Genomic DNA, 14258 nt, shown 5'->3' on the forward strand with positions numbered 1-14258 from the left:
AAGGCTCTGCTGTTTTTGAGGCCTTAATGCAAAAAAACACACTTGTCAATCATCTCCTGCGACAAGACCATTGCTGTTTTTAAGCACCAACTGAAAAAAAAAACACTAGTCAAAAGCCTCCAAGTGATAAAAGAGCTTTGCCGCTTTTGAGAATCCACTTCAAAAATGTCTTGCATTATTAATTACAGGTGCTTTGCGCTGTTTTGTCAAAAAATTCTCTAAATGACAGAAGTGCTGTGCTGCTTTTGAAGACCAGCCAAACAAACTAGTCAAAGATCTTCTATACAACAAGAGCCCTGCTATTCTTAAGGACTTAATGCAAAAACACACTTGTAAACCATCCTTTGTATGACAAGACGGCTGCTGTTTTTGAGTACCAACTGGTAAAATTAAAATACGCAAATAAAAAAAAATGACAGAAGCACTTTGCTGCTTTTGAGGACCTTCTGCAATATACAGTACTTGTAAAGAGTGTTCGCTGAAAAATTAGGTCCATATAATACTAGTAAGTTTTCCCAAGTGTTTTTTTGTTTAAAAATAGCAACAAACGAAGCATTTTGAGGAATCACAAAAAAAGTCTTGTGTAATCTTTTTGAAATCTCAGGTTTTATAATCTCAGGCAAACAAAGTTCTTACAAAAATAATAAAAAGAAATCAGGCGCTATCTGGGTACAGTAGAAAGAGTTGCATGACGCTGCCCCGGGATCAGCTGGGCAGAGAGGCATTGCATAATTAGCCAAAAAACAGACATCGGCACGCGTTCAAAACAACATGTTCAAGAAAAGACGTTATGTAATCACATACAAGCCTGCCGGCAACTGGTCGAGATTAAGAAGCTTGCTGGGTTTGTTCAGAAAAGTGAGACGGAAGGCCACACGACTGACTACGGTGGAACTCTTTAGTGCTCGGGTCGAGTCAAAATGTATCAAAAAGTTGAGCCAAGTATGTGTGCAGCCATCTTGCAACATCTGCATACAGTGATGAAGAACTGACGTTTCGGTATAAAGCACACGTTAATTGACTTTCTTCTCGCTGGTGCCGTCTATGGCGGCTGTGTCATAGTGGCACTTCTCCACACATCGCCTTGGAAACCATCCCCTGATGCGCTCACCCGCTGTTGGCCAAAATAAGGAAAGACGGTTGAGAAAAAAAACAGTTCTGGTGCTTAAGTCATGTTTTTTTTTTACAGTCTTACCGCTCAATTGCTCCTGGCTCAAAACTTTATCGCCATACATCCACCACCTGAAAGAGATGAATAAAATAGATCTCACCCCATTTCATACTTGCCAACCTTGAGACCTCCGATACCGGGAGGTGGGGGGGGGGGGGGGGCGTGGTCGGGGGCGTGGTTAAGGGCGTGGTTAATAGGGTAGTATATTTACAGCTACAATTCACCAACTCAAGTATTTCATATATATATATGTATATATATTTATATATATATACATATATATATATATATATATATGAAATACTTGACTTTCAGTGAATTCTAGCTATATATATATATATATATTTATTTTATTATACATATAAATAAAATAAATACTTGAATTTCAGTGTTCCGGGGGCTATCCAGTAGATGGCAGTATTGTCCTGTTTAACTTCTCCTCCGTTCATGACTCGGCCACCGTGTTCAATGGAGAAGTCTGTTCTACAAAATGTACAGGCAACATAACCCTTCCCCTTCGAACTGTCCTGGATGAACTGAAATTCTTGTTTCCATTCGTTTTGGAACTTGCAAGCGTACTTCTTCGCAAGCGTATTTCTTCATCTTGCTCGTCGACGGCGTCGCCGTGTCTGTAAATTCCTCGTTCTTCTGCTTCGTCTCCTTGTTGTGTGCGCAGTTGTGCACTCTACTCTCTAAAAGCCGTAGGAGTTATGACGTCATCGGGCAGGCAAGCTGTTTATATTGTGGGAAAGCGGACGTGAGAACAGGCTGTCCCCACTCAGGTCCGCATTGAGCTGGAGGGGGCGTGGCCTCCAGCTCCGGCTGAATACCGGGAGTTTGTCGGGAGAAAATTTCTGCCGGGAGGTTATCGGGAGAGGCGCTGAATACCGGGAGTCTCCCGCTAAAAACGGGAGGGTTGGCAAGTATGCCCCATTTTAAAAACAACAAAAAAAAAAAACTTACTTGGTGCCACGAGTGGCCAGGATGGTATCTCCCCGTTTTAGGGGTATCCTGGGCTCCTCTGTGCAAGGGGTTCGGAAAAAGGTCTGGATCCCCTTGGTGAGGGGGCAGCAGGCTCCGTTGTAGTCCTCCACGGCTTGGTACTGCACCTGCTGCCAGAGCCATACAACAAAAGTGGTTATTCCGCACCGTTTACGTCAACATTACATCAATTGCAGCTAACATATTTCCCCAAACAAATTGAGGCCTCTACTCCATTAAGTAACACACTTATTTGAAAGCAAATTATGAATTATGAAGGTATGACTTGGGGTGTCTTGATCCAATATCGATATCAGATATTGGTCCGATATTAGTTTGTATCTAAAACCTCCCATAGGAGCGCTCTGATACAAGCAGTCTTGCAGGATGTTTACTTGTTCAGCCAGTTAACGTCCAAATGTCCTCCAATAAGGACACACGTTTGTTTGTTTATATTACTTCAGCCAAGTCATTTACAAAAGATAAACATTGTAAGTTACAGGCTACTGGAAAGATAGCAGCAATGCAACAGCTAAGCACACAAGCTAGACATTCAGAATAAGTGTCCTTACTTGAACAATATTGCAGTCTAAAAGAGCACATTTATCAACATAAACAAATATCAATTACTTGCATATTACTTACAGATACAAAGTCTCCAAGGCAGAAGCGTTTTTAGAAAGTATCCAGTGTCCGCATCACTTAACTTACTGCGTCATGAACCTAACTTAATGAATTATTGTGGTCACAAGCTGTCGTCAAAAAAACAAAACAAAAAACAACAATTACTACTCCACTTCAACTTAAAAGACACAATAGGTCTATTCCTGGTTAATAATAAATAGGTTAGTGTTTTTCCCATCCCTACTATAGTTTTCTGTTTGATGAATACCACTTGATCGAGCTTATTCTAACATTCCACACCACACAATAATAAAAATGTATGACTCTTGCGGATATCGTATCGGGTCAATCATGTCATCTTGCAATATTCTAGGCTCCAATATTGGTATTAGAAGTGAAAATGTCGTATCGGGACAACCTCTACTCATGAACAATACTAACATGCCAGAACATCTTTATTACTCACAATGCCTCGTGGCACCTGTAAAGCTGCCATTTAGGTCCAATTTGAATGGGGGAAAAAGGTGTCAATGAAAGATGAAAAAAACAAAGCTGAGTGTCCGCCTCAATGACAACGAACACCTCTATTTGCGACCTTTTCGGTTAACAAATGTTAACGTAACGCCAAATATGCCTTTGTGTGCGAACTATGTCTCGCTGTACGATCACTTCATGCCTTTATTCATTCATTTTGCATGCCGCTTGAAGCCATCGGGGGCTGTCATTTTGATGGCATTACTTCCTGCACACGCATGTATGTTTGTACAGTATGTTTATATGTGTGTTTGTACTGTATATGTACAGTATATGTATGTTTGTACAGTGAATGTATATGTACAGTATGTGTATATGTATGTTTGTACAGTGAATGTATATGTACATGTATGTGTATATGTGTGTTTGTACAGTGAATGTGCGTGTGGAGATACGAACTTTGAGTGTGTAGGTATGTACTGTATTTGTGTATGTATGTGGGAGCGTAGGTACCTATGTGTGCGCGTATGTATGTATATATGTATGAATAATTGTGTGTATGTGAGTATAGATGTGTATTTGTATGTACAATATATTTGACTCCCAGTATGTGCGGGAGCCAGAGTACAGCCCCAGCCACCCAGAGAGCCCAATCCAAAGCAGCAGGTGTGGCGCTCAGGGAAAAAGGGATCACCTGTCCCACGCACCCAGGCCGGCCAGCGACAGGAACCCCATAGCCCGGCCCACCGTTCCGCCCGGATGAGTCAGCAGCAGGCCGCAGACAGACACGCCCGGCAGAGGACAAGGCACGGGAGAAGCAGGGGACAGCCAGACCCCAAACCAGCGAGAGACCACACCCCACACGGGCAGAAAGGCGGGACGCCCCGCCCAATGGGCCCAGCGACTCCCCGCAACCGGGCGGGAAGACCGCACCCGCCCCACCAGCAACCGGGCCCCCACGAGCCCAACCCCCTGGCCACCCCACCCAAGTCGGCCACCGCAGGACCGCCCAGCACGGGGCCACCAGAAACACCCACCCCACCTGCAGGGACCCCAACGATGGAGATGGAACAACCGGCAACTGCCCTGTCGGATCCTGCCCCTGAGGGAGGGGGAAAAAATTTAAATAATAATAATAAAATATAAATATAAAAGTAAAATAATAATAATGGTTAAAAAACAAAACAAATAATAATAATGATTTAAAAAAAAAAAGTAATAATAATAATAATTTAAAAATAAAATAAAATATATATATATATATAAAAAATAAATTAAAAGAAGTTCACAGACACGCTGACAAACAAGTATGTATTTTTTTTTTTTTTTACTGAAATATGGATCTTTGACGAGGTTAGAACCAATTATTCACGTTTACATTGATTCTTATGGAGAACTCTGCTTCACTATGCAAACCATTTGGTTTTATGAACCATGTTCAAGAACCAATTAAGTTTGTAAATCAAGGTTCTACTGTATAGTGTTTAATCCATAGGAGATTATTAAAAATACTTGATTGTTTAGAGAATATTACTTAAATTTGAAATTGTTAATAATTGGATATAAAATATCAATATTAATCTCAGGAATTAGTTCAATTAGAAAGTGGCATGAAAGTGTAAAAAGAACTTAAGCCCAACACCGAAGGCTTAAGAGGTTGTGCAACTTTGTGGAATATTCAGAAATGCACTTTTAAAGTTGCACAAAAGTTATCTTCCTTTTACACCTGTATGCAAATTAGGTTATGTTAAAAATAGAGATGTCCGATAATATCGGTCTGCTGATATTATCGGCCGATAAATGCGTTAAAATGTAATATCGGAAATGATCGGTATCGGTTTTTTTTATTATCAGTATCGTTTATTTTTTATTTATTTATTTTTTAAAAATTAAATCCACATAAAAAACACAAGATACACTTACAATTAGTGCACCAACCCACCCCATTTACACTCATTCACACAAAAGGGTTGTTTCTTTCTGTTATTAATATTCTGGTTCCTACATTATATATCAATATATATCAATACAGTCTGCAAGGGATACAGTCCGTAAGCACACATGATTGTGCGTGCTGCTGGTCCACTAATAATACTAACCTTTAACAGTTAATTTTACAAATTTTCATTAATTACTAGTTTCTATGTAACTGTTTTTATATTGTTTTACTTTCTTTTTTATTCAAGAAAATGTTTTTAATTTATTTATCTTATTTTAATTGATTCATTTTTTTAAAAAGTACCTTATCTTCACCATACCTGGATGTCCAAATTAGGCATAATAATGTGTTAATTCCACGACTGTATATATCGGTTGATATCGGTATCGGTTGATATCGGTATCGGTAATTAAAGAGTTGGACAATATCGGCATATCGGATATCGGCAAAAAGCCATTATCGGACATCCCTAGTTAAAAAGCATTCCAGTGTTGGTCATTTAAGTGAAGATGATTTGTTTTATAGGTTATAATTCATAAATGATTTAATTAAGTACAAATTAGTCATCAATGCATTGTCTAACACAAATGTATTTAGAATTAAATCAATTAATCTTTATTACTTATTAATTTGTGGAAAACGATACAAAAATGCCTCTATACCTAGCATTTGCTGTAGTTAAGTAAATGGCCACTACAAGAGTAAATGTGTTCTACAACTTACTCCGAAGGTTTCATGCAGCATTTGTCAAGAACTTACACTTCTCACTCGCTTGTCGGCTTTTTGCTTCAGTTGCTCAATCTGTTGGAATAAAACAAGACAGGCAAGGTAAGAGAATCATATTCATATGCAAAATAACAGACTAAAAATAGCTAAGTACAGTTAAGGTGTGCTGGTGACACTTGGGATGGACGGGCCACTCGATGCCGTCACCTCTCGGCGTCCCCGTCCACGTGAACACTTCCTTGAAGTTGAGCCAGCGGCTGCCGAGGTCGTATGGGAAAATGAACTCTTCTCCGGTTTGGTAGTGCTGTATTCTGTCTTTGGCCTAGTGCAGGAGATAAATGACGTTTAAAGTAGCACAGGGAAAAGCACAGTCCAGTACAGTAGAGCCCCAAGAGGACCAGTGAATGGCATATTTGTGATACTTTAAACCTCACAATACGCCTCTCACATAGCACGTTTTTAATTCAGTTTGACACATTTAGAAACAATTACAGAAGCACAGTATATTGAGAGACAGCGACCTCTGCTGGCTTCATAGCGGCAGCTCTCCTTCTACCGTGCGGATAGCGCTATTAAACAAACCACTTTCTATATTAAGTATTCACAATTTAAAAGCAGAGAAAAAAATAAATCTGAGAATATGCAGGCGAATGAATGCCAAACCGCCATTTGGCACAGATATTCTGTAGGGAATTGTTTCGGACATTCCACACGATAAACAAAATGATGTGAAGGATATTCCAGTCAGGGTTGTATGCTGCTGAATACCAATACCCATCACATGTATGAACTGTCAATTATATTTTTGGTAAATGATGTTGCCATATTTAGCCTTGTACTCCAGTGAGAATGGTACTTTGATGTAATGGAGGGGATTATTATTAGCTTAGGGGAGCGCCTCCACACTGTGGATAGACACACAATTATCTGCTTGTCAGGCAGGGGGACTAAAAATAAACACGGTGTCGGCCAAAGGGCGTTGCGGTTTGTGAACAGCAATAAAAGACAATAATAGACATTAGCGATCACATACTTTCTCGTAAAAATCGGTGGCCAATCAATCGGCACATGCCAGGTAGTCAATCAATAGTACAGTATGTATCTATTTTTCTCTCAACACAACAACGTTCTTACCTTTTCCTCGATCCAGGACTCAATCGAGGTTTTGTTACGGATGATGACTTTCAGCTGGAAACAATGGATGGTTGGATTAGCAAAAACAACAGAGTTAAGGAAAAAGCATTACTGCTTGATGTTGTTTACCTACATATTTACAGTATATACACTATAAATGCCATAATTAACGCCTCTATTCACTTAATTGTAGTCTCCTATAGTCGTAAATAACCTGCACTGGCATTTAAAGCTGTGGCTGTAGGCAACTTTCTGATATGATTGGTTATTTACCTCCAGAAAATGGCAGCAGTGCTCAGCATCCAGCAGCTTTATCTCGTACTGCATGCGCTTTAAAATGTTGCTCCTCAGCCGTTGGTGTGAAAGTAATGTGCGTTACACTTGTACTGTTGTTTTTAATCAATTAATCAGCACAATTAATGCTGGCTCGGCAGTTTGCTTCTCACAACATTTACAAAATTGGTTTTATGGCTGCTGTGTTGTGCAAATTACAATATATAACTATTATTGACTTACATGAACTACATATTAGATATTTATTCACATTTGTATATTATCTATAAAACGTGATATACTTAAATGACAGCATAGCCATCTGATGTCATTGTGCAATGATACTGTCAAAAGGACTTGTATGTCCTAAATACTTCTCATATCACGAGTTTTAATTCATGCAAAAATGCCAAAATGTGACATTTTATACCAAAAGGAGGCAAGCGCTAAACACACCTGTATCACGAAGAGCATACCCACAGCGATGGTGGTGCCGAGCGCCAGTCCTAAGGCAAAGAGCGTTGCGGCAAAGGCGGCAACGCTGAAGGGCATGAGAGGCTGGCTCTGACGCACGGCGCTCATGTCGATCTTCACGGTGCTCCAGCCAAAGGACATCTGAGGCAACAAAACCCACACCGCGTGGTCACAACCTGAGGGGCGCAGCTACCAAAGCACGTTAGGACGCCACCCTCACCCTCTCGTAGAGCTGCGTGTACATGGTCATGATGAAGATGGCGGCAGCGTGCGAGCAGCCCAGCGGTGCCAGCAGTAGGAAGCTGGTGAAGTAGGCGTGGTTCAGGTGGCCGCAGCAGTTGTTGATCCACGGGCAGTGATGGTCCATCTTCATCACACACCTGGAGGAGAGTGGGAGGGGGGACCAGGGGGAATTCCATCATCCACAATCATAATGTGGGACAAAAACACAAATATTTCCCTTTTCTGTGTATATTAATTAGAGAAAAAAAGACAATATGATCTATTCTGTCTATGAATAAAATGTTTCATATAAATATATAGTAATTCATAATAACATGTAATATATACAGTATTTTGGTAACTTTAGGCACTACCGGAATTTCCTGAGTGGATTGATTTCACCGAGCGCATCCATTTCAAATAAGAACATAAAACAGTGACTTACAATGTCCGCTCCCACTGGGACGCAGACCAATGAGATGCTCTTTCTTGTATTTACAAGGAAGACCAAGGGCTGTATTATTTTTACATTTATTATTAATACAAGTAGGGCTAACTTCTTTTTACACTTCTATGGCAATCCAAAAATAGGGGTGTCTGAGGCGCAGCGCCATTACCCCTTCGTTATATGTCACTAACATAAAACTGTAACTGTGGTTTTGAGGTCGGACGGTTTTTCACGGGTCACATTTCCGGCGGAGGAAGATGGACGGATGGATGGATGGAATTCCGGCGTTGATGTTGCATTATTGAGCCACGGATGAGAAGATGCTGCTCCGTTATTGATTTAAGTAAAGTCTGAATGTCATTTACACAGTTAGCTCCATCTTTTGACACTTCTTCCACTCCTGTCCTTGCACTCTACACCGCTACAACAAAGAAAACGGGGTGAAGACGCTGTCGAAGGTGAGCCACGTAAATAAGACCGCCCACAAAATGGCGCATCCTGAAGTGAAGCTCAAAAAGCTACTTGAAAATGGTCTGTAAAACATAATCTATGCAACACATTCACCAAAGAACCACCATCACATGTTATGTAGAACACAAGATAGTATTTTACATTTTGAAAAAAATCATAATATGACCCCTTTAATGCGCCTTTTAATCCGGTGTGCATTTTGTATGAAAAAAGACCTGAATAGAAAAGCTCATCGGCAGTGCGCTTTTTAATCCGGTGCGCCCTATTGTCCAGAAAATACGGTAAATCACTGCAATTAAAAAATAAAATAGTTTGACAGCAGTAATGACAACTTTTAGAACATTATTATAAATAACTGTGGTTACTGCCATGATGTTTATGTGTTACACCTAAAACATTGCCCTGTAAAATGTATGTTTTTTGGAATAATTGGAAACAATTTGATTCTGGAACAGACAATTTTCCATTCCAAAAACTGTTTTGCAGTCAAAAACAAGCAATGTTCTGAAGGAAATTGTGCCCACTCTCGCCGCATGCAATTTATGGACTTAGTGACATTTACTAAAAAATATATATATATACTTGAAGTACTGTGGATCGTACCTGTTACACTTGCGGCAGTGGTGGGTTCTCGGGGCCTTGTACCCTTGGCACACTCTGCAATACTGCAAATACTCGATGTCCTCTTGATTCTCCTGTTTTCATGTGAACAAATAAGTCTGGGAAGATCTCATATGCTTGCATCCTTGCTTGTGCTTACCGGTTTCCAGCTGAGAGGGACGTACCCCGGCCCGACAAACATGGCGTTGAAGTAGTTGTAGAGGATGAGGACGGTCCAGTTGATGAGCATGATGAAATTAATGCTGCCTCCGGTGGTGTCTAGAGGCCAGTACCAGATTATGGAATCAAGGACAGCAATGCTGGAGCATATGGCGATGACGGACAGGGCGATGACCGGTCCCCAGTGGCACAATCTCCAAACCTCATGGAGGTTCTCGAACGTCACAAGCTTCGAAAGGACTTTCATGATCCAACTTGCAACGAAAGAAACTGTTAATATTTTGGCTCACAGGCTCCTAAAACGTGTTACTTTCTGTTATTTTGCAAAGTCAGCCGTGCCAACGGTGCACATATTTTTCCAGCGACAATCCAGCAACAAGCCTGGCGTTCATTCAGACGGACTTCCAGTGTCCCGTTCTTGTTTCTCCTGGGAGAGAGCAGCATCCTCAACAGGTACTTTTGGGAGGATGTTGTCCTTAAGACACACTCAAATATCCCATCTACAGAGAGAAAAATGACAAATGGTTTACGAGGTGGCGACTTGTCCAAGGTGTACCCTGCAGGTAATTTTTTGAATGGTCATTAACAGCTTCTATATGTCTAAAAAACATTTCATAAAACTTTTTAGCACCACGGACCGGTTCAATGTAGGCATTATTTTCAGGGATGGTTTTTCCACTTGTGCCAGATAAATATAGCAAAAATAGATGTGTGAAAAATATGACTCACTAATGCTGAATTAGTGGGAGCCCTGGGCTTGTTTCTTTGCAATGAGATCTGCAGATGGAAATCAGCCCTTGGCTACAATATGTCAGATTTATATTTTATATGTTCATTAATGTGCATTGTATCATGTCACAAAGTTTTAAAAAATGGCAACTTCCTATGAGGCGTTGTATCTATAAACAAGCTTATTGGAGTGTTTAGTGCGGGGGTCAGCAACCCATGCGGCTCCCTGGAGCATTTTTAAAAAAGGATTGAAAATGGAAAAAGATAGGGGAAAAAAATATTTTTTGTTTTAGTATGTTTTTTGTTTCCCAATTGTTAGAAAGCCCACTGTTTAATATGTTTGTGTGTACGCTTCACTGATGAGAGTATTTGGTGAACATCGTTTTGTCCTACTAATTTCGGCGATTCTTGAACTCACCATAGTGTGGACTGAGATGCAACAGTTTGTTTACATGTAAAATCTTTCACTCCTTCTTTGCCTCATTTTGTCCACCAAAAGTTTCATGCTGTGCGTGAATGCACAAAGGTGCGCTTTGTTGATGTTATTGACTTGTTGGAGTGCTAATCAGGCATGTTTGGTCAGGGCATGACTGCAAGCTAATCAATGCTAACATGCTATTTAGGCTAGCTGTATGTACATATTGCATCATTATGCCTCATTTGTAGGTATATTTGAGCTCATTTAATATCCTTTACTTTTATCCTCTTTGTATATAATTTAGTTTTGCATGTCTCATGACATATTATCTGTATGTAATATTGGCTGCATTTCAGATAGTTGTTTGTGCGCCATGTTGTTCCAGACCACAGCAAATATTACCTAGCTTGCCAAAGATTGTAATGAATCAGTAAAAAAAGACAGCCTTAACTTGGACACACACATCTATACCTTTGGCCATTAAAAGCCAGTAATTTCTAGGAGTTATCTCATCTTCTGAGTAGCCTCTGATTTACTAATGGTTTCTAATGTTGCAAAAATGTGTAGAATAAATATTAAATTTCAACATTTCTGTCAACGAAGATCTGCTTCAGCCTGCGACACATAGTCATATTAAAGTTAAGTTAAAGTGCCATATAGACACTTATGTCATTTTTTGCTTTCTATATAAGACTTATATACGGCTTAAATTTTTTTGCGGCTCCAGACAGATTCGTTTTTTGTATTTTTGGTCCAACATGGCTCTTTCAACGTTTTGGGTTGCAGAGCCCTGGTCTAGTGGGACAGGCGAAAGTTAAGTCGGAGAAAATGCAGTCGTTTATAAACTATTAAATGTTTCTCTGCGGCCCGGTAGCAAATGTGTCACGGACCGGTACCGATCCCCGCACCGGTGGTTGGGGACCATAGGTCTAGGGTACACTTATTAATAATGGAAATCTTTATCTGCGATTATCGCGATTAGTTGTGAGTTAACTATAAACAAACTTCGATTAATTGCGACTAAATATTTTAATCGTTCGACAGGCTTAATAGTGATTAAACAACAAAGAAGGCGATACATAAACTACAAAAATATGTATTGATTGATTTAATTGATTGAAACTTTTATTAGTAGATTACTCAGTTCAGTACATATTCCGCACTACTAAATGGTAACACCCGAATACGTTTTTCAACTTGTTTAAGTCGAGGTCCACGTAAATCAATTCATGGTACAAATATATACTATCATCATTATACAGTCATCACACAAGTTAATCATCAGAGTATATACATTGAATTATTTATGTTATTTACAATCCGGGGGGTGGGATGAGGAGGGTTTGGTTGATAACAGCATACTTCAGTCATCAACAATTGCATCATCAGAGAAATGGGCATTGAAACAGTGTAGGTCTGACTTGGTAGGATATGTGCAGCGAGCAGAGAACATAGCGAGTTCAGAAAGCATAAGAACAAGTACATACATTAGAAATACATTTGGTTATTTACAATACGGGGATGTGGAAGGGGGAGGGTGTAAGTCAAGGGTTGAAGTTGCCTGGAGGTGTTGTTTTAGTGCGGTTTTGAAGGAGGATCATTATTTACTACAACTATTACACTGCGGGCAATGTAATATGGAACTTGATGCTTCTTTATATGCAAATAAATATGATTTCTCCAATAAATACATGAGCTTTCATTCAGCCTTTTGGAAACCTTAATGTGATTTTTTATCTCTAAAATGAACACGACTGACTCAGTCTGCAGTCATTTAAAAACATTTCAATCGAAATTAGCTCAATTAGCTGGGCGAAAGCGAGAAGACAAGACAATTCGCCACATTATTTGCAAAAGAAAGCGGGTTTATTAAAAAAGACAACGTAGCGTTTCGGTGGTAAATTGAAAACTGTGATGTTTATTATCAATGCTCGAGCTTAGCTGGTCGGCTAGCTTATTAGCAGGCAGGTCAAAACGCGCGGCCAACTGTATTAGCAGAACGTTCAACCCAAAGGGATGATATAGATGTAACTTGCAGATGAAAAAAAAACATTTCTTGAATGAACATTTTCTTAGGATTTTTTAAAAAGTCTGTCACTTTGAACAACCAACCTGGCCACTTCCTTGTTTTCCTTCCCGGTGCAGCTGTGAATTTGACGGAACCAAATCTCATCTTGTATGATGTTCTATTCCGAACAGTATTGATGTTACCCACCCTCTTGGGGAGACTTTTAAAAAAAAATGCCGTAGTTTATTAACACGCAATTAAATTATATTTTAATCCAAAGTAATTGTGAGATCTAATAGGTACTTTATCATCTTTATATCAGCAATAATGAAACAGAAAGAGCCAACTTCCATAGAAGAGATCAAATTTGTTATTTTTATAAACGACTGTAACATACAACATAAACAACAATGTTTGTCAACATTATTATTTTTATTTTTATTATTATGCTCCAGGCAAAAACAATTCTACATAAATGTCGATTTCTAATTGGTTTAATGGTTTACACTTATCAATCAAATCTTGGAGGATGATTAAGAGTACAAAAGCCCTTAAATTGATATCTTTGTTAAACACATTTAAAGTGATTTAGGTAGCCCTTTTTGTAGTTTCTTTTCATTTTTTTTCATTTTTTAAAATTATTATTATTTATTGATATTTAATACTCTATCTGTATTTGCTTTTGTTTTCTTTCCTTGAAATGTTTCGCTGATGTTGAAAGTGCCTTACTTTTTGCACTATATTAATTTATATTATTATGTGTAGTCAACTTTGTACTTTTTTAAAAAATTATTATTTTTTTATGTCATTTCCTGAAACAAATAAATACATGAACAAAAATGAGATGTGTGCATTATAAATGTACGTAAACAAAAAAGAAGAAAAAAAAGAGCTAACTTTTTAATAATTTATTTATTTTTAATTGTATTTTTATTGAACAATAAACATATTAATAATTCACACAAAAGTCAAGGCACTTTCAACACCAAGGAAAGAAAACAAAAGCAAATACACATAGAGTAATACTGAAACATATTTAAAAAAAATTTAACAAATGAGAAAAAGGGCTACCTAAATCACTTTAAATGTTTTTAGCAAGGATATTAATTTAAGGGCTTTAAAAAAAAAATAAAAAAATAAAAAAAGCCAACTTCCTGACCGGAACCACTTCAATGTGACACAAGGAAAAAGACACCGGAGCCCTGTTTGTGTTATTATTCTGAGCTAACTGTCAAGCAGAAACACAACTAGCTCGCATTTAAACCGCACGTCACAACATGTCTTCTGACTTCGAAGCCTACGAACAGGACTTTGGCACCCTCACAGCCGAAGTGACCAACAAAATCGGCCGAATTCCCAAACTGAGTGGAGGTAAGTAAAGAGTTT

At 38.9% G+C, this 14258-nt stretch overlaps 2 protein-coding genes across 6 annotated transcripts in view; one reads left to right on the plus strand and one right to left on the minus strand.

The window, feature by feature from the left end:
* Window positions 1-594: 594 nt before the first annotated feature.
* Window positions 595-13054, minus strand: zdhhc6 (zinc finger DHHC-type palmitoyltransferase 6). 2 transcript variants are annotated; one of them, XM_062054843.1, is made up of 12 exons: window positions 12977-13054; window positions 9698-10217; window positions 9541-9632; window positions 8017-8176; window positions 7779-7937; window positions 7050-7103; window positions 6070-6237; window positions 5949-5990; window positions 4293-4352; window positions 2135-2283; window positions 1196-1242; window positions 595-1114 (listed from the first exon to the last, which is right to left on the minus strand). In XM_062054843.1, the coding sequence occupies exons 2-12, from the start codon at window positions 9962-9964 to the stop codon at window positions 1014-1016; spliced, it is 1299 nt and encodes a 432-aa protein (XP_061910827.1). In that variant the 5' UTR covers window positions 9965-10217; window positions 12977-13054; the 3' UTR covers window positions 595-1013. The 2 variants fall into 2 exon arrangements, with proteins under 2 accessions (XP_061910827.1, XP_061910828.1); XM_062054844.1 differs by lacking the exon at window positions 4293-4352.
* Window positions 13055-14023: 969 nt separating this feature from the next.
* vti1a (vesicle transport through interaction with t-SNAREs 1A) overlaps window positions 14024-14258 on the plus strand; it is a 284729-nt gene continuing 284494 nt past the window's right edge. For 2 of the 4 annotated variants that reach the window (XM_062055540.1, XM_062055538.1), the window contains exon 1: window positions 14032-14243. In XM_062055540.1, the coding sequence (XP_061911524.1) occupies window positions 14150-14243 (94 nt within the window). In that variant the 5' untranslated portion in view covers window positions 14032-14149. Of the gene's footprint in view, window positions 14244-14258 lie in introns of all 4 variants that reach the window. The other 2 variants (XM_062055539.1, XM_062055537.1) reach the window with 2 other exon arrangements.

The sequence above is a fragment of the Entelurus aequoreus genome, linkage group LG08 (genome assembly GCF_033978785.1).
Source record: "Entelurus aequoreus isolate RoL-2023_Sb linkage group LG08, RoL_Eaeq_v1.1, whole genome shotgun sequence".
In the NCBI taxonomy this organism is placed as follows: Eukaryota; Metazoa; Chordata; class Actinopteri; order Syngnathiformes; family Syngnathidae; genus Entelurus; species Entelurus aequoreus.